The 23594-nt window shown below is 34.1% G+C and overlaps 1 protein-coding gene across 2 annotated transcripts in view; it reads left to right on the top strand.

Moving 5' to 3' along the window:
- GALNT13 (polypeptide N-acetylgalactosaminyltransferase 13) overlaps nt 1-23594 on the top strand; it is a 543861-nt gene that overhangs the window by 381094 nt on the left and 139173 nt on the right. For both annotated transcript variants that reach the window (XM_078070807.1, XM_078070808.1), the window contains exon 9: nt 4375-4555. In XM_078070807.1, coding sequence (XP_077926933.1) covers nt 4375-4555 — 181 coding nt within the window. The remainder of the gene's footprint in view (nt 1-4374; nt 4556-23594) is intronic.

The raw sequence follows: 23594 nt of genomic DNA on the forward strand, positions 1-23594 counted from the left end.
TCCAGGGGCCTTTTGCAGAGGGTTTAAATCTTAGCCTCTCTCTCACCCTGTATGATCTCCAACTGCCTTTCTCAATGTTACATCTTCTTGCTGATCTGCCATATTGCTAGTCTCACAGCTCATTTTCCCTCTTCTTTGTTCCATGATCTATAGAGTTTGGGAACCACTAAAGTCTTGTCCCGTTGTCTCCAAAGACTACTCTTTCCCAGGATTACTACATGACTGAACCTACCAATTCTGCTGCAACAAGCTGTCCAGTATACCCTAGCCCACCTTCAGGATTCTCTAGGACAGAAGTGTTTCTTATTTTACTAGAATCACATTTTTCCTTACACTTGAGGCTTTCCCACAATCTCACTCACTACATTCTGCTGTGTTGTGATGGTAACACCACGGTAGTCTGCTGATTTTAGTGCTCTGCAAGTATCCAACAGGGAGGGAAATGCCAGTCTCTCCTTCACTCATGTAGTTCCCCTATATGATTTGGGTGAAGGAAGAAGGAAGGTGTTCATTCATGCCTAATCCATCGAAGAGGAGGGGGAGCTTTACCACTACTAACAGTGCACAATGAAAAGAATGTCTGAAATTCCCTCTCAGGTGAAACACATCATGTGCTATTTCTTCTGAATCTGGGGCACTTTGCTGAATGGCCTGGTACAAATACCTGAGTATTTACTAAATCGTGTTTTCAAGAGAGAGATAATGTGAATTTGACTAAATGGTTACTTTAGTAACATTAAAAATTAAGATTGTATCATTTAGCACCCTTGTTTGTCATAAGCCATCAACCATTTCTAATGTTTATCTCTTGTGCTGTGACCTCCAAAGAATTTCTTCAGATCCCAAAGTGTGTGAAATAACAGCGGCGTTTCATTTTACTAGACTACTCTGGTTAGTCTGATACTAAAAATATTTCCTTCATAAATGCTGTTTAAAACCCCTTCAAAATATGTCTGGTTAAATCTCATCATTCTGCCAAGGATGCTTTTTTTTTAATATTAATTTTGGTAGTTAATTTTGAGTTATTCATTTTTCCATTCAACCAACATGCAGTGACATCTCCTATGTAACAGGCACTGGGCTTGGCTGGGAGGACGGGGAGGTGGGGGCATGACCAGATAGCTCCACTGCCCCTTGGGGAAAAAAGTGCACAGCCAAACAAATGAATAAATTACAGATTAGTGATAAGCAAAGAGGGAAATAAACAGGGTGCTCGTGCAGAAATTAATTGGAGTGGGACACTTTAAATATGGAAATGAGGAAAGAGCTCTCTGATGCTGCGATGTTTTGGCTGAGATGAGAAGGATGGGAAAGAGGCAGTCAGATGCAGGGCAGACAGAACTGTATTCCAGGTATAGGGAAAGCACTTGTTGAGGCTTTGGTGTGTGAAAGAGTGTGTGAGTTGTTATTCTAGGAAATGGCAGAGGGCCAATATCACCAGTGCTTTATTGACCAAGGGAGAGAATCATGTAGTGTCTGTGAGGCCCTGCTAAAGGTTTTTGTTTATATTCACAGTTCTGTAAGAAACCATGGAATTATTTAAACACGGAAGTAAAATAAAATGATTAAATTTTTAAAATACCACTGTGCTTTCTCAGTACAAAACAAATTATAGGAGAGCAACAGTGAGCTCAGCAAGACAGTTGGTGATTAGGGCAAGGATGGTGGTGGAGAGACAGAGAGAGATGGATATACGGAGAATTAATTTTATAGATAGGAAAGCCAGGATTTGTTAACAGATTGAATATAAGTGATGAAAAAAAAAAAAGAAGTCAATAATGACTTCTAGGGTTTAGCAAGGGGGAGGGCTTCTGTTTTCTTTTTCATTTTTCTTTCTTTTTTTTTTTTGTTTTTGGGTTTTTTTGTTTTTGTTTTTGTTTTTGTTTTAATTGACCACCAGAGTTAGTGGTGGCAACGTTTATTGATGATTGAAAGGACTAAAAGAAAGTCAGACCTGGCTGACGGGGCCAGGATGAATCAACAGTTCCACTGCGGACGTGTTTATATAGGTGTATCTGAGACATGCAAAAGGAGAGACCAAGTAGATTTGGATACACAAGTATGGATCCCAGAAGAGAGGTCTGGGCTGAGATGTCACTGTTGAGGTTGTGAGTATTCAGATGGCATGCAAAACAATAGGATGAATAAGACCACCTGGAGAATGAATAAAGGAAGGTAGAAAGGTAGAGGCTAACATTTAAATATAAATTTAGGGTGAAAAACATATAAACAGTGAAGTACTGGGAGGAAAAGCAAGACAATCCAAGAAAGGAGTCTACTAGATATTCATTAAGGGAAACATTTGTGTTTTTCACCATGGCAGTTTTGGGGAACTGTAAAAATAAAGAGCATTTCATTATGAGGAAGAGAAACAACATATGTCCTAAAAATTTTAGGTTAATTTACAGTGAGGGGAAACAGAGAAATGAGATACTTTGAACCAAGAGAATATGGACCAAGGGAAGAACTTTTTGTTGTGTTTGTAATCTTTTTACTTGTTTATCTATTTTAAAAATCTATTTAAAAGATAGGAGATTTTAGAAGATGTTATGTGAAGGTAAAACATTATCTAGTAATGAGCAAAATTGTTAATGTTTCTGGAGAAAATCAAAGGAAGTACCAGACTAGTGAAGTTCTTAAGATCTACTTAGGCATATGGTCTAGACTGACGTACAAGTATTGATTTATCTTTGATAGGAGAAGGATCTGCTTCCTCCATTTTAATGGGATGGAAGAATGGAAGAATTGCATAATTCCAAGAAGGCTTATAGATTTAATGTGACAAAGATGAGAGAGTTACCAATCAATTAAATACTCTGATTATTTAAGAATGCTCTATCCTGTCTTTTGAGGGCGATAGTGAATTCCATTCCATTTTAGTGTTAGGTTGAAACTTCTTTACTGTTCACATTATGCTGTTTAAACAATTAGAAATGAGAAAGAATAGATAGATTGCACATGTAATGCACAAGCCAGTGTTGATGAATATAACTTGTTATTTACCATCTTCCATCTTCTGATAAAAATGAATGTCTCTTACTGCTACCCAAGCCCAAGGACAACCCTCTTCTAAGATGAAAATTGCCTGAGGGGTCGACTGGAGAAAACTTTATCTTTCAAAATAAGCAACTCTCCTTAAAATAAGAACAAAAAAGAACAATGTTAGTTACAATATAAAACCCAATCCTTCCAATTACATATAGCAATAACTGTGGCTCTTGTTTATTGGGATAAACAACCTGTAGCACATATTCAATGTGTTACATGTATGTAACAAACATATATATGTATGTTATATGTGTGTATATCTATATATACACATGCATATACACATATGCTGTTAGTATAACCTATGGCTAAACAATGTAATTTTATAGAAATAAATGTGTTCAGGATACTGAATAACTAACCTCAACTACACAGTAAATCCAGGACTCCAAGAGTATATGACATCTTGTTTTCTAAACTTTGTAGTTTTAAAGGAGAGATAGTGAAGTAAACAATTGCTTACAAGATGGTGCAATCAGTTCTTCGTGAAAGAATGTTTAAAGGAGCACCTGGGTGACTCGGTTGAGCACCAGACTCTTATTTCAGCTCAGGTCATGATCTTATGGGTCATTGGATCAGCCCTGAGCTGGGCTCTGCACTTAGTGGGGAGTCTGCTTGAGGATTCTCTCCTTCCACCCCTGCCCTCACTCATGTATGCTCTCTCTCTCTCTCTCTCTCTAATAAATAAATAAATCTTTAAAAAAATAGAAAGGATGTTTAAAGTACAAAAGTCACAAAATACTAAACCTCTCCACATAGCTTCCTAGAAGAAATGACTTGGAGACAGATTTTGAAGGATGCGTACATGTTGAGCAGATGTAAAGGAGTCCTAGCACATTTTAATAAGAATGGCATATCCAAAGGTGTAAGACGCAGTGGATTTAGGAAAGCTGAGAATTAAAGGTCATTTAAAATTGCAGATGAATGGAGTATAATAGGTTTTTCTACGCATCAAATTTTATTTACCATGGCATCTAACACGTACAAATTCATTAATTCATAGCAGATTTTAGATACTAAATATCTATTAAATAGCAATTAGGTTAACTACTAGAAACTGAAACTTTGGTAGTCTGATAAAGGCACATGAAAAAATAAATGCATCTTACTTCCACAAATCCAGTGCTACAATATTTACATAGATAAAGCTATTCTAAATTAGAATCTTTTGCCAAACTGAGTATACCTGTTCTAAATTTTGTGCCTATCCAATGTTTGTTTGAACCGTATAAAATCTAAGATTTGGCCTTGGTTAGACTTGTCGGACAATAAATATTACTGCATTATTTACAATGATTGTGATAGATCCATTGCTCCTTTTCCCAGATTTGGCAATGTGGAGGCTCTCTGGAGATTGTGACTTGCTCCCATGTTGGTCATGTTTTTCGGAAGGCAACTCCCTACACTTTTCCTGGTGGTACTGGTCATGTCATCAACAAGAACAACAGGAGACTGGCAGAAGTTTGGATGGATGAATTTAAAGATTTCTTCTATATCATATCCCCAGGTAAAGATGATTTCTTCCTCTGCAGGGGAAAAGAAAATTTTAAACATGCGGAATACGTGTTTCATTATTGCTACTATTCTACTAGTTTAAATAAAATGTTGTTTATCACCATAATATTACAGAAAATCGTGTTTGAGAAAGTTGTACTATGAAGTCATTTTTCATCTAAAGTGAGAAACACTACACTTATCTCACATGCCTAAATACTCTCTTTTTCTTTGTTTCTTTCTTGGCACAAGAATCATGCTAGAAAAGTGGAGTCAGCAGTACACAGAGAGATCCAAATATAGTTAATATGTATTGCCTCAATTTAAGAAAAGCAATATTTTTAAGGAGAAGTAAGCCTAGATTTCCTTGTTTCACAAATAAAGCTGGCTGAGTTGGTAAAAAATTTTGCTAATGTTTAAAAAGAGATGTTTTCTACTGCCTAAATGATTTCCTGAAGATATAGGATGGTAAATTATGCAGATATTAAAATGTATATTTTTAAAGAATATTAAATGACATAGCAAATTACTCATTAATTGATATGTGGAAAAGCATAATATAGGATAATAAAATATTACCCTACTTTAGTTACAGAGAGTAGATATGGAAATAGAAGTAAATATAGACTATCACTGGGTGGTGGGACTGTGAGTAATTTCATTATTTTCCTTTTTATACTTTTCTAAATTTTTAAAAATAAAACATACTACTTATTTTTAAAAATTTATTTTAAGAGAATTTAAAAGGAAAATAAATTTTAATAAAGAATTTTAAAAATGTTTTAAAGAATTAAAAAAGAAAAAAAATAATGTGTGAGGAAATTCCATACCCGAGTGCTGTGATTATAAATGATCTCATTTTTATAATTTCCTAGAATTTTTCCAACATATTACTTATTAAAAAAACAACCTCTGAGACATTACATTGTTTTTTAAGGAAATAAGACATTATGAGAAGCTACAAACAAAGAGAAGATACAGGGGCCTTCAAGATCTCAAAGTTTAAACAAAGAGACCAAAGCATAAATTAATACAATGGGAATTCAACTGTACTGATACAATAATTTTTAAAGTTCTATTTTGCTAATTTATGTTTAGGCCATGTGGTCATCAATGATATTATTATGTAACCCACAAGAAAAACAACAAAAATTCATGCTCACCTCCTCTTTTTCACATTAAAATCTATTACATGGTTTGGAAAAACCAGTTTGGGTTCCTTTTTTTTTTTTTTTTTTCAGAATAAAAATTTTTTTAAATTTTTTTTATTAACATATAATGTATTATTTGTTTCGGGGTAGAGGTCTGTGATTCATCAGTCTTACACAGTTCACAGCGCTCACCATAGTACCTACCCTCCCCAATGTCCATCACCCAGCCACCCCATCCCTCCCACCACCCACCACTCCAGCAACCCTGTTTGTTTCCTGAGATTAAGAGTCTCTTACGGTTTGTCTCCCTCTCCAGTTTCATCTTGTTTCATTTTTCCCTCCCTTCCCCTATGATCCTCTGTCTTGTTTCTCAAATTCCTCATATCAGTGAGATCATATAATAATTGTCTTTCTCTGATTGACTTATTTCACTTAGCATAATACCCTCCAGTTCCATTAACGTTGTTGCAAATGGCAAGATTTCATTTTTTGATGGCTGTACAATATTCCATTGTGTGTGTGTGTGTGTGTGTGTGTGTGTATACCACATCTTCTTTATCCATTCATCTGTTGATGGACATCTGGGCTCTTTCCATAGTTTGGCTATTGTGGACATTGCTGCTGTAAACATTGGGGTACATGTGCCCCTTCGGATCACTACATTTGTATCTTTGAGGTAAATACCCAGTAGTGCAATTGCTGGGTCATACGGTAGCTCTATTTTCAACTTTTTGAGGAACCTCCATAGTGTTTTCCAGAGTGGCTGCACCAGCTTGCATTCCCACCAACAGTGTAGGAGGGTTCCCCCTTCTCTGCATCCTCGCCAACGTCTGTCATTTCCTGACTTGTTAATTTTCTCCCATTCTGTTGACTATCTTTTAGTTTTGTTGACTGTTACCAGTTTGGGTTCTAATTGACATGCTCTGATTTCTGAAAGTATATATGAGGCTGTGAAAGCTCTTCTTTTATAGATAAAGAGGCAATAAGCAGTATGAACTTTCTTATTAAGATCCAGTATTACTATAGGAAAGAAAAATGAGGGCAATGCATGTGTAAATGTGTGATTAGGCAAAGGATTTTTTTCACACGTTTTCAAGCTTCTTCTATGTCAAGAAGCTATTGTCAGAAACACTATTTCACGCATAGATGTATTTCTCTTTATAGTAGAAAGCCAGTCCAGATATTCACAGAGTTCAGTTCGGCAAGAACATGTAAAATTCGTAGCAAGGCAGTGACATTTATATAACCTTTTCATTTTCTTTTGATAATATTTTCTGAATTCAAATCATTACCTTTAGAAATTTATAAGCTCAAATATGAAGAAAGGAGTAATGGAAGAAAGAAATGTGTTATGTGTGATTATATACAACCTATATTCAGGAATATAAGCAATTGAGAATAATTGCCACCATGTGTATTATATCCACTCATGATGAATATTATTTGTAAAAAGTGATATGTTAGTCTTTTGTATAATTTCCCATTGAGTGAAAAAGGCAGACAAATGGTAGAACCATTTCTCAAACTGTAATGAAATGACAGGCTTTAGAGTTTAAAGGGTAAAAAGGAACACTTGCTATCTGCAACTATTGACTTTATGTTGCTCAACAGGGACTGTTTGTATATTCTGGAAAGTGTAGTTTTTACATTACAATAAATATCATTTGGAAGCTTATTGTTCTTATCTCTTATGAGATGGGCTCATTTAAATCCAGAAAGGTATTTTGGAAAGCAGAAAAAGAACAATTGGGGAATATGCTGAAAATATCTAGAACTTCCTAAGGGGCATTTATGTTTCTGTATGTCTCAGAAACTGTCAGCATTGCTGAGCATGGGACCTGCCTGCTGTAGTAGGGGCAAACAGGAAAAACCAAAAACAAAACAATAAATTGCTTCCCAGCGGAAAAGGAAAGGAAGTAAACTGGAAACTAGAGCTGGACTTCAAAAACAATTCTAGCCCTGGGCAACTTTCAGATCACCCAAAAATAGATAAAATGTATTGTATTGGGAAGTCAGGAATCTGTCACTTGTATGGTGTTGAATGTTTTTTGAGTGAATAACTATTTTAGTTATTACTGATGGTTTCTGATACTCTTATAATCAAAATCATGGATTTCTTTGGTATCATCTAGAATTGTTGGGATTCTGTTTTTCATTGCCTTGAGTAACAGAAAAGTTTGTAAAGAGAGTAGTTGGTGTACGGGGATAGTAGAGGCATCCATGAATGGACATCTACACTTAGACTCACATCCTTTGCTATAATATACATAGAAACACACAAACACACACATGTATTTATGAAAAACTCTAAAGAGCTTATATTGAGTTCTGTTTAATTCTCTAGAACTTCCTTAATAATCTAGCTGAGGAAATTGTTGTAATTCTTTCTAGAAGGACCTCCATGTATCTGTTAATTTGCCGAAGATGTCGGGCATCTTTTATGAGGAGACTCCCATTTTTTACATCAGGGCTTCTATTACAGAATCTTATTCTCCTCTTATGCAGCTTCTCAAAATGCCATCTTTAAGTACTGAGTCTTTATGAACTGAATTCTGACAACTTTGCTTCCTTTCAATATATCCTATAAAATACTGCCTACCTACTTTATTGTTTGGTTTCTGCTTCTGCTCTGTCCTGAAAAAAGTATTACTATGTACCATACTGTTTTATGTTTATTACATGTCTCTACATCCAGAGACTGGAAGTTATAGCGCTGTGCAACTTTCCTGGCACTGTGCAGTCCTTGAAAAAATATGTGTTAAATAATTAGAAGACTCAGTGAATGACTAAATGAATGAATGCATTTTAAAAGGAAGCCACTTATTTTTCTTCTTTTCTACTGAATTCTCCATGGATGTCTGGTCTATCCCAGGGAATCTCACAAGAATTGCAGCAAATTGGGAGCCTTTGTCCCACTTCTCTGATGCCCTGATTAAGGGCTCACTGGTAAGAGAGAGGTGAAAAGTGCTCTTCATATATCCACGATGTCATTCCTCTGTGTTTGCCAACCGAAAAGAAGGTCCCATTGGCTTAGCCCGTGTTCTTAGGGTATGATAATTACACCATAATTATAGGCCCACACAGTAATACAATCTTACCTTCCAGGACTAATATAAAATCAAACAGACACGATTTAGGTAGACAATAACATTCTGTAATAGAGCAGCATAATACAAGAGCCCATAAACTTAAGATTACTTTTACACATGTTGATTTTTATTTTTCTCATGACCCCCATTAATTTGAAGTTACAATGGGATGTATAAATAACTATGTATGTGAATTACCTTTATCTGATTTATTTTTTCAAAATATTTACTGTATGTCCTAATTGTCTTGGCTATGCCCATTAGCCATTGGCCATATCGCCAGAGCTGGCAAAGTCTAATTATGTCTCTCTAATGGGTATATGAATGAAGAGTAGAAATACTTTGAAATAACGTTGAAGAATACATTTTCAACATTTGTTTAGTTTGCTTTTTGGCTGCCTTTTTTAGGATGCAAATACTATAGCATCACCTATTTTTAAAGCCCTGTAGGCTCTTAAGGTCTGAGGCAGTTTTTACTAGTAATTGGGCTGTTTCAGCTTGAGGCAATCTGATTGTCCTAGCAAATCCTTTGAAATGAAGTGATGTAAGCAGAAACCACTTCACAGAGCACCCCATTATAAATGGCAACAATTTTTCCTGTTGGTCACAGGTAAAAAGCTTAAGAACTTTAAAATGGAGTGTGGTTATAACACTAACCATATATTCGAAATGCTGGCTGTTCTATAAATATTGATTTTCTTTTTGGGAGAGGTGGATTTCTAACTGTGTTATCAATTGACATGGTGAGTAGAAGCAGCTGTCCTTACATAATCTCCGGTTGTTCTTCCTTTTCTTAATGGACAGCTTGTGCTCCTGTTTTGAGCAGAAAATCAAATAGAAAATAGAATTTAAAGATCCCCAAAACATACTTTAAAGGTATTTGTATGTAACTGGGAAAACAGCTTATTTTCCTTTGGCAGTACTGGAGCATTATGATCTGTATTCCAGATAAACAGAAACCACACATTTAGAAACACACCCTTGAACTTACTCTGAAGGTTAACTCTATTTGCTAACCTTTTAAAAATACTTTAGAAAAATCAGTTCATCAAAGGCAGCCTTTGTTAGCACCATCTTTGGATCATTATTAAAGTTCAAGACCTATATTCATTTCCATCTCTTGAAATTTTTATCTATGAAATACAAATGTTTTTCAGCCTGGTGATTTTTTTAAAGATAAAATATTTAATAACCAGCCCTTTGAGTGTAGGGCCTAATTTCTTTTATAAGTCATAAAAATGTGGTTCCAGGCTGATTTTATAAGCACAGGTTTGATGTTCCCTGCAAAATGTGCAGCATGCAGATTTTTTTTTTTTTTTAATAATCCAGGGATATCAGTTTTTGTTTGGGTTTACATGAATTCATCTGAAAAGAGTGCAGCAATTCTGAACATAAAGTACATTTGCACCTATGAATTTTATATTTTTATCATTTAATAAACACTTTTTCAGCAGCATCAACCATGGTATCACCTAGTGAATATGATATGATGAGGAAGAAATTCTAAATCATTTTAATATGCTATATTGTAATAACATGCAATTCAGTTATCTGGTCGATACCATGAAATGCTAAATGTGCAAGTAAGGGATGAGAGCTATACTCAGTATTGGTACAATGGACCCACAACTGTTTTTCCTTCCTACGGTTAAACACTTTTGAATTCTTTAAGACATTAGGTCAATTTTTATCATTGGGATTTTTATTGGCATTTTATGGGTATTTATTTGTATATTTATGGTAATACTTCCTTGCTTCTATCTTCATTGGGTAAGTATTTATTAAGTTCCTGATCTGTACTATGCCAGGGAGGGGGGGATGCAAACACAGAAAAGATGTTGCCTTCGCCTTTAAAAAGTTAACCATCTACATCATCACATTTAATTAGTTTAAATGAAAAATGAAATTAAGTGCTTAATACATGGGGAGCACATTGTCAGGATTTAAAAGAGATACTGATGTGAACTCCCTACATTTTCCTTGGTTTCTCCTTCTCAACTTAGAAGTATCAAAATCAAATGAATCTCTAATTCCTTTCTAGTCTACCTGCTAAGTTTCCTCAAATGCCTTCAGTTATCCTCATTCTTCCAGTCATCCCGCATCCGGAAAAACTCCTGATTATCCTGATGCACCTCCAGCCTCAAAGCTTGCCCGCTTTTCACCCACTTTTACCATATTGCTGGAGGACATTCCTAAAAGTAAATTTCATTTGATCTCTCACTTACCTAACAATCGTTTAATTGTTACCAGAAGTAACAGTACCAGGACTTACCAGAAAGTCAAAAATCTGGAATGTGTGTGATCTGGTTCTCACCCAGCCTTCCAGCCCTTCTTCCTATGTTTTCAACCCTAGCTTTCCACATACCTACCATGTGGCACTATAGTCAGGTCTACAGTTTAGGATGCTCCCTCCAGCTTTTAGGTTTTTGCATATGTCTAAAATATTATTTGATGACTTAATAGTATTTGACGAGCTAATGTATGAGTGTACCTCTGCATAAAGTGCCATCATTATCCATGTGCATTCATCATTCATGGACCAGGTTTATTTTAGTTTCCTGGGAACTCCAGTGGCTTCCCCTGGTGTAGGATTTATGCATTTTTAGAGTATTTCTTCCCTCCACTAAGCTCTGTGAATAAAGGCACTATATTTGTTTTTGTTTCGTTTTGCTTATTTGGTTGGTTTTGTTTTTAGAGTTCATCGAGCTCAATTTTTTCTTACTATATTTGTCAGAGGCAAACAAAATATATGTTTCAGTCACCACTTCCACCAAATAACCCTCTGTTAAGCATTTGATGTCTATCCTTCAAAACCTTTTCCTATGCATTGGCATACATATACAGACATATATATACGTATGTTAAGTAAATATGATCATATAACAGGTACTATTTTAATTTCCTTTCTATTAACTAGGTAGTATGTCCTATAATGTTTTACATATAATTCACATAGGATTATATCATTCCACCTTTGCAACTAAGTAATATTATATTGCGTGGATATATTAAAACTTATTTAATTATACCAATAAAGACAAGCATTTGTCAGGTTTTAGTTATCTATTATTATAAAATAGTTAAGAAGCATACTTGAAACAATATCTTTGTGAACCTGACAGGGTATTTCTGAAGAACATAGCAGCTTAAGAGAGAGAGTTGTTGGCAGACTGCCTGGATTAATTTAGACCCTCGCTCCACATAACCCTTCTGTATTTACTTAACCTATCTATACTTAGCTTCCTTACCATAAAATGGGAATTGTAATAATAGGGCCTTCCCCATAAAGTTTTTTGAGACTTAAATGAAAAAAGATATATAAAGAACAATGCTTGGCAAATATTAAACACTCAATTAGTGTTAGATATTTGTTATAATTAGTCAGATATATTCACAGAAGTTGATTTATTAGATCATATGGTATATGTTTTCAGAAATTCCATCAAAAAAAGACTGTAACCATTATCCCACCAGAACTCTTGAGCACTTACAATGTGCTATCACCACTCTAGATTTTCAATACTTTTTATTTTTGCATATCTATGTGTGTGTGCACATATATGTGTATATTTATTTATATTTGCATATAGATTTACATATATGTCTAGGTTTTTTTTCATATTGCTACTAGGAATGAACACCTTTTTTTTATTACTTGGATTTCTTCTTTTTATTCGGATCATTTGTTCATTTTACTATTGGATAGCTTTTGCCCTTTTATAAATCCATAGATATTTATGTATTCTGGTAACTAATCTTCTCTATGCTAAATCCACTGCAAGTGTTTTCTCCCAGACTACTATACATATTGTAACAATTGATATACAAAAAGATATATTAAAAAAGAATTTAATTGTTGAAGTAAAATCTGGCTGGTTTAGCCTTTATGGCTTAAGGGATTATTTTTTGTTAAAACAGCACTGCCCCCACCCCCACCCCAAGCTTGGCAAATTTTAGGTGCTCCAGAAGTGTTTGTTGAGCAATTTAAGTTTGAGTTTAGTAAAATGCATGGGATTTTTTTTTTTTTTTAAGATTTCAGTGATCTCTCTGGGTCATAATATAAGCAGAATGCCACAATCAGATGACTCTCCTTATGGAAAGTATTATTTATCTTTATCCATGGAACATAAATAAAAGTATTAGCTTCAACAGTTACATCAGCTATGGCAGTTATAATTTTAAATAAATCTATTAAATGATTATATCAGTTCCCATTACAGTAATTCTTTCCAAGTATCTTGAATTGTATTCATGGTCCATAAAGTTAATAAACAGATGGTATAAATTATGTTTATTGAATGTTACAAAAATATTGAATTTGAACAGTAAGGGTGGATCATTGTATCCTCAGTCTTCGATTAACAACTCAGAAACTCAGATAATTAGCCCCTCAAATGATTTTATCATTACCAAATCTAGGTAGTTTCTAGAGTGAATAAATATCACTTAACTAATATAGATTTATTCACGGAATTATCACTACCTTCTAGAATTTAGATACCAAAATTATTCATACATTTAGTTTCTGCTTCTTCAAATGAAACATGTATAGCTCTAGTCTAATCATGGTGTGTGTGTGTGTGTATGTGTGTGTGTGTAACTTCTGCAATATTCTGAAGTTTCCAATAAGTAAATCCTACCCCACTTGGATTGGATGGTCATGATTAATTTTCATTTCCTTAAGGCTTGTTCAACTAGGCAAAGTAGAAAATTACAACGTTTTTCAAATTGGTGTAAATGATCAAGAACACTTGTGTAAGATGCATGGATTTTTACTGTCAAGAGTTGGCTAAGAGTTTTTATTTGATGTAAGAACATTAAATATGGATCAAACATGATCCAGGTACATACAGAGGCTTTATCATACCTGCTTTCATCTTGTCATCTTCAGAGTGCCCCCATTTCATTATTTAATTTTAGCATAACTAAAATTGAACAGCTTAACACTTATATAATCAATTACATTAAGTTTCAATTCTAATTCTTAACTCAATTGAATGGCTCACTCTGACACTCAGCAGTAGTCATTTACATAAAGTTATTGATGGTCAGATGGTTACAAATTGCACATTTCTTATTTCAAATACCCTCAGGCTCAGTCCCCCGCATTAGGTGTTCTGGTAGATTATCTTTGCCTGGATGTCTATGTTATCATCATCTTGTAGCTATTTTAAATAAAATATGAGTTCAATTCTGGAGTTATTTATTTACATATACCTCTGAAAAGTGAACAGAGTCAAAGATAACCTTTAGAAAATTAGGAAACATAGTCTTTTCTAGATCCAATAATGACAGAAAGTACATTAAACTTCTCAGTTGAGGCTCCTTTAAATCTAAATAATCCTTTGCAAAAATAAAACAATACAAATAAAAAGACTAGCCATATACTTGCCTACCAGATATTAAACACTAATGACAGATTACCTCAGCATCCTAATAATTTATAGTCTTTTGGGAGTAGCTCTCCTTTAGCATGTTAACACAAATTATTTAGAAAATAAAAACGCTATTGTTAATAGTTATCTTTATCCAATGGGGTGGTAAGGTAAAGAGAGCTTTGCAGCAAGTCTTTGGTATAAAAGAATGTGGGGCAATAGTTATAGGCCAGGATGGAAAGGTGAGTTAGGGAGACAGGGTTAGGGCTTTGCAAAGGAAGGTGGAAACAGTTTCTGAAAAGTTAAGATGCCTATTTGACAAATAGGCGTTTTGCATGCTTTTACCAGAAGCAGCATTAATATGAAGTAGTTACTGTTAATGTGGGGTTGTCGATGCCTGAAGAGCAGGTGGCCGCCATATTGATAACGGTCTATAAGCCACCTGATGCGAAAGCTCTACTTTAGACCATGTGCACACATACACATGCATTCATTAACACATGGTCAATGAAGTAAGTACTAATTCATGTTTTAATTGCAAGAGACATGAGCCAAAATTAAGAGATTGTTATATTTTACAAATAAAGTGACAAAAAATGAACTCAGATCAGCGTTTATTTTTGGTTAGTTTGGCTTAGCAAGTAAATTTTATTTATTTATTTATTTATTTATTTATTTATTCAGCAAAAAAAATTTAAATAGTACATATTAGCAATTTGACTTACGGCATATTCTAAATATATGGAAATATCAATAAAATATATTAAATAGTTAAATCTTTGTAATTTATATGGTTGAAAGTAAGATAAATGAAGTTATAGTGATGGTGTTCTTATGACTGAAAGTTATTCTGTCAGAATTGTCATTACTAAATGAGCTCCATTATGACATTATTTTAATTTTTTTAAAACTGTTTTGTATATAAATTTTGTGCATTTTTGGTGCAACGTCTCAGTTAACAAAATTTGAGAACTTTGATTAGGGATTTTGTACAACTTAATGGTTTAGGATATTCTATTATTTTAGCATAATTTATTTATATTTCCAATAAAAAATTCCCATCAGAATTAAGAACTTAGTTCTCAAGTGTCTGAGTAAGTTATTTAATTGATCAAAATGAACAACAAATTAGATGTAACGATATGTAATGAGTCTTCGATCTATGATATATAAACAACAGTGGAAGGAAGGGGGGCTTTGGGAAATAAGGTAAGAGATGGTGCAATGTTTTTACTAAAATGGGATATTATGTGGAAGAGTTAGACACTTGTACAGATGCAGAAGATAAGAAATTATAAGCAATTTTAAGTTCTTGATCAAGAAGCTTTCCAGGAATATAATGAATTGATTTGCAATGCAATGAGCCTCTTGTCCTGGGAAATATTCAAACAGAGGCTAGATGTCTGTCTTTTAGAGATGCTTTAATGAGAATTGAGTAAGAGGTTGGATTTGATTTCTTATCAGAACTATCTTTCTAACTCAAATTCTACTGTCAGAGAAACTTACGTGTCAATGAATAAAAACACTACATTTATTAGCACCTGGTTTAAAATTGAAAAAAAAAACAGATTTCAACTCAAAATGAAAAACTTCTAATAAATTTTTCAACCATGACACAGGAAACCTTGAAGAAGGGTGACTATATATAATTATTTGTTTAGGACAGTCATGGTGCATGCCTGTTATCTGGGCATAATTATTAGTAGCATCCCCTTTCACTCACAACATTGTCCTGATTTGAACAATAATTATTTAGTCATTCTGCTTATGAGGCATTGAATAAACTGTATGTGGAAGTGACTATCTCTGGAAGTGGCTAAGTGGACTGACACAGATAGCAATCATTATGGCATTGAGTAGGATGTAGACTTCTATGGAGGCAAATTCTTGTCTTACCAAAATCTAGAGAAAATCCATAAGTCTTTTAGACTTCTCTACTGTCAGTTTCAAGTAAATGCTCTAGTTCAGTGACTTCTCTGACACCCAAAATAAATGCCCTTTTTTGAAATTCTATCTACAAAGAGACAATTAGTTTTTTAAAAGCTATCTCTTTGAAGATACAATAATGTCACTGAATTGTGATTCATCTTGATAATGTATTGGCCAACATCTTCTTATTAATTTGTATGATTATAGTAGGGTTACTTTTTCATTTTTTATATGTAGCAAGTTTAAACTTTCATTTACAAAATAGAGTATAAACTTACTCAATTTCTTGGTTATACCAGCAAAAGAAAAATGGTGCTGATATACATATATGAAATACATGTAGTGATATAAGAATATATATTTTTCCACATAATAAAATGTATGTATGCATATATAGACATACTTATGTATATATATTTTTTCCACATGAGAAAGAATATATATACACACACTTATATATATATATATATATATACATATATATACACACACATACATTTGTGTGTGTGTGTGTGTGTGTGTGTATTTTTTTTTCCAGATTCAGAATTGTTTGGGAGATATTGACTAATTTCAATTTCATTTTTGGCTGTTTAATATATTGTATTTTCTCTAGCAATAATAAAAGTGCCTTACTTTTAATATATTGGAAGGTAAAGCCATATAAAATTCTCATTTTGATTGAAATATCATTATAGGTTAATCTGATAGCAGATTTCCCCACGTTTGGAAAACTAAGTAAACATGACATAATAATATTTGCCAGCATCCTTCTTTCCAAAACTCAGAAGTTCTCCTATAAAATTATTTTGTAATTTCAGACCATTATGAAATCCTTCTCAAGAGAATATATATAACAGACATCCATGCACTTTCTGACTCCTGCCATTAAAATCCTGTGCCATCTATTGTAATTTATATTTGGTCAACCCCAAAATTGTAAAATCACATTTTCTTCTTACTGATATTTATATCTGCCTGATAGTTGCACTGCTAGTGGACATCTTGATGGTTGGGTGTTCAACAATAAAACACATAAATCAGATGAAATATTATCAAAATCAAATATTTTTCATAGTCATAGGTCCTATTTTTGAGGAAGTCTATGCAATATCAGGTTTAACTTATTTCTGTGAATATTGTGAATCCATATTTGAAAAATGGACATTTTCAGGAAAAGTTATATATCGAGGTTAGATTTTTTCCTGTCAAATCTGTAAAGTACACAACTGGGAACATAATTTATCATCTCAAATTAACAGTTAACCAATCTAGAGTCTCCACCTTTGACAATGAAAATATAACTTCTTCATTGTCAAATAAAATAAGAAAACTTGGAAGCCCATGCTGATGGGCTGAAGAACAATCTAAGGAGATTTTGCATAGGCTATGCTCTATTTTCTTCCATTGGACTTTCCTGTGTTTAGAGTCACTATATTTTATTAACAAAGAAATAAACAAGGAAGGAAAGCAATGAGGTGTGGGCCTCTTGGCGGGCTTCTTAGGTGTAGGTTCAACAGATACGCTGCCCAGAAATGTTCATTTGTGTCCGACACCACATTGTGCTCACAGCAGTCTTTTTCCCCATGGCGGTAAGTAGAGTCGTAGAGGAGTGTGGTAGTTAGGTGAGAAGTTACAAATACATGGCCTAATAGGAACCATAGCATGAAAGCTGTGTTTTATTTGTAAATATACTAGCATCTTCTATGACCCACCTTCTCCACTCTCACTCTCCACAAAATTTTTCTTAGTTTTTAAAAAATGTTTAACTTTTTACTGAAGTTCAGCATGATTCAGAAAAGTGCATAGTTTATAAGTATATAGCTCAATAGATTTTCACACCCCAGACACACTGTGTAACCAGCATCAAGCACCAGAACGTTCCAAAGCCTCCTCCTCTCCTGCCCCTCGAAGTCCCTCCTGCCCCTTCTGGCTACTACCCTTCCATAAATCTGACTTCTAAGATCATAGATTTGCCTGTTCTTAAACTTTATAGAAATGGAATTAGACACTGTGTGCTCATCTGTGTTTGACTTCTTTTGCTTGGCGTAATGTTGTGTAGATGAGCTGTTCTTATTGTTATGTAGAGTTCCATTATGTGACTAGAACACTTTATATTGGTTCATCTTTTTGTTGATGGGCATTTGGGTGATTTCCAAGTTTGGAGCTATTATGAACAGTCCTGCTATGAGAATTTGTGTACTTGTCCTTGGATGAACATACAAATGCATTTATGTTGGTATGTTCCTGGGAGTGTAACTGCTGTGTCATAAAATTTGTAGTTTCTTTTTTACATAAAACATGTAGGGTTTTTTTTTTCTGATTATGGGGGTTTTTTTGTTTGTTTGTTTAATTTGAGTATAAGTTGACACATGATGTTACATTAGTTTCAGGTGTACAACTTAGTGATTTGACAAGTTTATACATTATGCTATGTTCACCACAAGTGTAGCCACCATCTGTCCCATCACATTGCTATTACAATATTGTTGACTGTATTCTTTGTATTCTCCAGCTTTGTAGTCCCATGATTTCCTCATTCCGTAACTGAAGACCTGTATCTCCCTCTTCCATTCAACCATTTTGCTGAACCCAACCCCCCTCCCCGCTGGTATCCATCCATTTGTTCTCTTTATTTATTGTTCTGATTCTGCTTTTTATTTGTTTTTTCTAAAGATTCCATTTATGAGTAAAATCATATGGTATTTCTCTTTATCTGACCAACTTATTTACTTAGCGTAATACCTTCTAGGTCCATCCATGTGTACTTCAAATGGCACAATCTCATCCTTTTTTATAACTGTGTAATATTCCATTATGTATATATAACATATTTTCTTTATCCATTCATCTATTGATGGGCACTTAGGTTGCTTCCATATCTTGGCTGTTGTACATAATGCTGCAATAAACATAGGGTTGCATATATCTTTCCAAGTTAGTGTATTCTTTTACCCTGAATAAATACCCAATAGTGAAATTACTGGATCATATTGTATTTTTATTTTTAATTTTTTGAGGAACCTCTATACTGTTTTCCCTAGTGGCTGTACCAATTCACATTCCCACCAACAGTGCTTGAGGATTCTTTATCCACATCTTTGCAAACACTTGTTGTTTCTTGTCTTCTTGATTTTAAGCATTCTAACAGATGTAAGGTGTTATCTCATTGTGGTTTTGGTTTGCATTTCCCTGATGATAAGTGATGTTGAGCATTTTTTTCATGTGTCTATTGGCCATCTATAAGTTTTCTTTGGGAAAAATGTCTATTCAGGTCCTCTGCTCATTTTTAATTGGATTTTTTGTATGTGTGTGATGAGTTGTATGAGTTCTTTATATATTTTAGATATTAACCCCAACTGGATATATCATTTGGAAATATCTTTTCCTATTCAGTTTATTATCTCTTTGTTTTGTTGATGGTTTCCTTTCCTGTGCAGGAGATTTTTATTTTGATGTAGTCCCAATAGTTTATTTTTGCTTTTGTTTCCATTGCCTTAGGAGACATATCTAAGAAAATGTTGCTATGGCTAAAGTCATAGAGATTATTGCCTGTCTTCTCTTCTAGGATTTTTATGATTTCAGGTCTCACATTTAGGTCTTTAGTCCATTTTGAGTTTATTTTTGTGTATGGTATTAGAAAATAGTCCTTGTAGCTGTCCAGTTTTCCTGGCTATTGAAAAGACTGTATTTTCCCCATTGTTTATTCTTGTTTCCTTTGTCATAGATTAAATGACCATATAAATGTGGGCTTATTGCTGGGCTCTCTCTTCTGTTCCACTGATCTATGTGTCTATTTTTGTGCCAGAACCATACTGTTTTGATTGCTACAGCTTTGTAGTATATCTTGAAGTCTGGAATTGTGATACCTCCAACTTTGTTCCTCTTTCTCACTATTGCTTTAGCTATCTAAGGTCTTCTGTGGTTCCACACAAATTTCAGTATTATTTGTTCTAGTTTTGCAAAAAAAAAAAAAAAATGGCTATTGGTATTTTGATAGGTATTGTATTTAATCTGTAGCTTGCTTTGTGTAAAGCAGACATTTTGATGATATTAACTCTTCCAATCCATGAACATGGAATATCTTTCCATTTGTTTGTGACATCTTCAATTTCTTTGATCAGTGTTTTATAATTTTCAGAGTACAGGTCTGTCACTTCTTTGGTTAAGTTTATTCTTAGGTATTTTATTCTTTTTGGTTCAATTATAAATAGTGTTGTTTTTTTTTCTCTTTCTGTAATTTCTTTGTTAGTGTATAGAAACACCATGGATTTCTGCATATTAATTTTGTATTAATCAATTAACCTGGTATTAGCCCAGCCACTTTACCAAATTTGTTTATTAATTCTCATAGTTTTTTGGTGGATTCTTTAGGATTTTCTATGTATAGTATCATGTCATCTGCAAATAGTTTAACTTCTTCTTTACCAACATGGATACCTCTTACTTCTTTTTCTTGTCTGATTGCTGTGGCTAGGACTTCTAGTATTATGTTGAATAAAAATGGCAAGAGTGGACATCCTTATCTTGTTCTGAAATTAGAGGGAAAGCTATTTTTTAGCATTGAGTATGATGTTAGCTGTGTGGTTTTCATATGTGGCCTTTATTATGTTGAGGTTTGTTTCTTCTAACCCCACTTTTGAGAGTTTTTATCATGAATGGATGTTGAATCTTGTCACATGCTTTTTCTGCATCTATTGAGATGATCATATGATTTTTATCCTTTCTTTTGTTAATGTGGTGTATGATGTTGATTGATTTGTCAATATTGAACTGTCTTTGCATTCCAGGAATAACTCCTACCTGATTCTGGTGAATGTTCTTTTTAATGTATCATTGTATGTGGTCCACAGCTTTCTTAATTATATTTTGGGGTCAATCTAGTCTTCCCCAGGCATGGCCCAGAGAGGCTAAAGAAGGCTCTTTTATTCTTCTACTTTCAGATGCCATTCCATTCTGGTACTGAAAGCCAGATCTTTCTCTCACAAACCTATGTCATCCAAGATTCTATATTTAATTCTGAACTTCATCCCAGATCACACTCCTGGGGACATTAACATTGAAAGGAGGTTTTTTGTTTTTGTTTTTGTTTTACCTGTAGAACCTTTCTAATAAGAGTTACAAGATGGTCTGATTTCCCATTGTCTTCTGGTATTTATTGGCCTCACTTGGAAAATTCCTCACAAATATGTATAAAAGAGAGTAAGTAGAAAAGCACCTCAGGGAAAATGTGGTAGCAACTAGTACCATAAATGTGCTTTGCTTAAGAATTGTCCAGCTGAGTGGAAGGTAAGAGGGGATGCCAATTATGGGAAAAGTGGATAGGAATGAGTAAAGGTGGAAAAAGAGAAAAGGACCCTGGATTGTAAGGAGTCAGCCTGGTTTCATCATGGTGAAGGGCACTAAATTTCGATGAAGAAAGATTTGGAACAATAGTTGGTGTCTCCCACAGATAAAGCTTTGAGCATGTTATCCGTTGTCTTCTTTTCTCCTATCCTAGGATCTTTGCCTAATAACCCCTATTTTCCCATACCTGCTTCCAATTTTTTTTTTATTCTACCATCTTTTAAAAATTTCCTATTACTTGAATATACCAATAACTGCTCTCCCTTCTTACCCTGTCTTCTCTGTAAACTAAAACATAAACACAATAAATATTTCTACTTTTTTGACCAAACATACATGAATGTATTAATCAGAAGTAGAGTCATAATCCAGTACTAGCTATGTAACCTAGGACAAATTATGTAATCTCTTTATACTTCAGTTTCTGCATCTATAAAGTAGTAATTTTAATAATGTTTATCTCACAGAACCTCATTTTTGAGATTTTGAGGTTTTCATTTATCTCACAGATCCCATTTTTGTTATCGTGAATGAGATAAAGAATACAAAGATATTGGAATTGTATCTGAGACATACTAAGGATTTAAAGAACTATAAATAATAATAAATTTCTGAAGAAAATAATATAAGGAAACACTGACCTAGGGTCAAATATTTTATTTATTTTTTTAGAGATTTTATTTATTTGAGAGAGATAGCAAGAGAGAGAGCATGAACAGTGGGGAGAGGGAGAAGCAGGCTCCCCACTAAGCAGAGAGCCCTATGCAGGACTCTGATCCCAGGACCCTGGGATCATGACCTGAGCCAAAGGCAGACGCTTTACTGACTGAGTCATGCAGGTGCCCCATAGGGTCAAATATTTTATACATATATACATAATCTGTTATTTTTAGAAAGGTCATTATTTAAAATGTTATTGACAAATAACAGATATGTGACAAAAACATTTGCATAATAAAATTACACTTTTTTTATACAAGAATATATGTCTGGCTTTCTTTAAGGCATTGTTTCTTAACTTGGAACAGAGATCACAAACCACTTCAAAAATGTGATGAAGTGTATGAAACCATTCCCAGTTACATATATACACAACTTTATTCGTGTTGATTTGGAATTCATGGGAGATTTAGTTCCCATTTATGGAATTCACAGGAGCCCAAGACCCCAGGTCTAGGACTTTAGCTTTAAAAGTAATAAAGTAAATTAGAAATGTTGGATTTAAGATATAAACATGTAGATTTTTTCTTCTGGGAAAGTAACAATATCTCAGGTATTGAATATTTTCATTAAATTGGCAGGTGAAAATGATGATCTCTAATTTCAACTCCAACATTCTATATTCTTATGAAATATCTAGCTTCTCTAATTACTTTAAAATATGAGACCATTTTCTGTCACCTGCTTATGTATATATGAATGGGATGATTCAGCAGCACAGACTAAGGAAATATATTTTCCTCTGACTTGGGATTTTTAAATTAGAGCAAGGCACAGAGGGTAAGAGCCAAAAACAGAAAGGATAAGAGGTTTGCTCTCAAAGACTAGGAGAACAATTAAGTAGGTATAACTGGATATTAGTAGCATCCTTAATTTGAAGGACTCTGATTCACAGTAGGAAGCTGTTTCAGAATGTAAACCATTTTGTTTGTCTTTTAATCCTTCAGTCCTTCATAATTTTATCCTCGATTCCTGGTATTTAAAGTTGGTCATAGTCAGGTTTTGTTATCTGTTTGTCTTCATTCCCATTTTCTATTACTGCATAACAAATTATCCCCAAATTTAGTGGCTTAAAACAGAACATTTTTTTTTTTTTTTAATATCTCATGATTTTGTGGGTCAGAAGTTTAGGCAGGGCTCAGCAGAATACTTCCTCTGCTTCATATGGCATTGACTGAAATCACTCAGTGGTATTCAGCTGGCACATGGCTGGTCTGGAGAGTCCAAGATAGCTTCTCTTCCATGTCTGGCACCTTGCTCTGATGGCTCAAAGGCCAGGCTGTGCTAGGATGGTCAACTGAAGGGCTTATCTGTGGCTTCTCCAGCAGAGTGGTCTCAAGGTCCTCAGAAAACTATCAAGGAAGCTCTAGGGGAAGCTTTAGAGCAAATGTTTCCAGAGGCCTGCACAGAAGCTGCAAGGGTTCTTATGAGCTAGACTTGGGAAT

The sequence above is a fragment of the Halichoerus grypus genome, chromosome 4 (assembly GCF_964656455.1).
Source record: "Halichoerus grypus chromosome 4, mHalGry1.hap1.1, whole genome shotgun sequence".
NCBI classification, from domain to species: Eukaryota; Metazoa; Chordata; class Mammalia; order Carnivora; family Phocidae; genus Halichoerus; species Halichoerus grypus.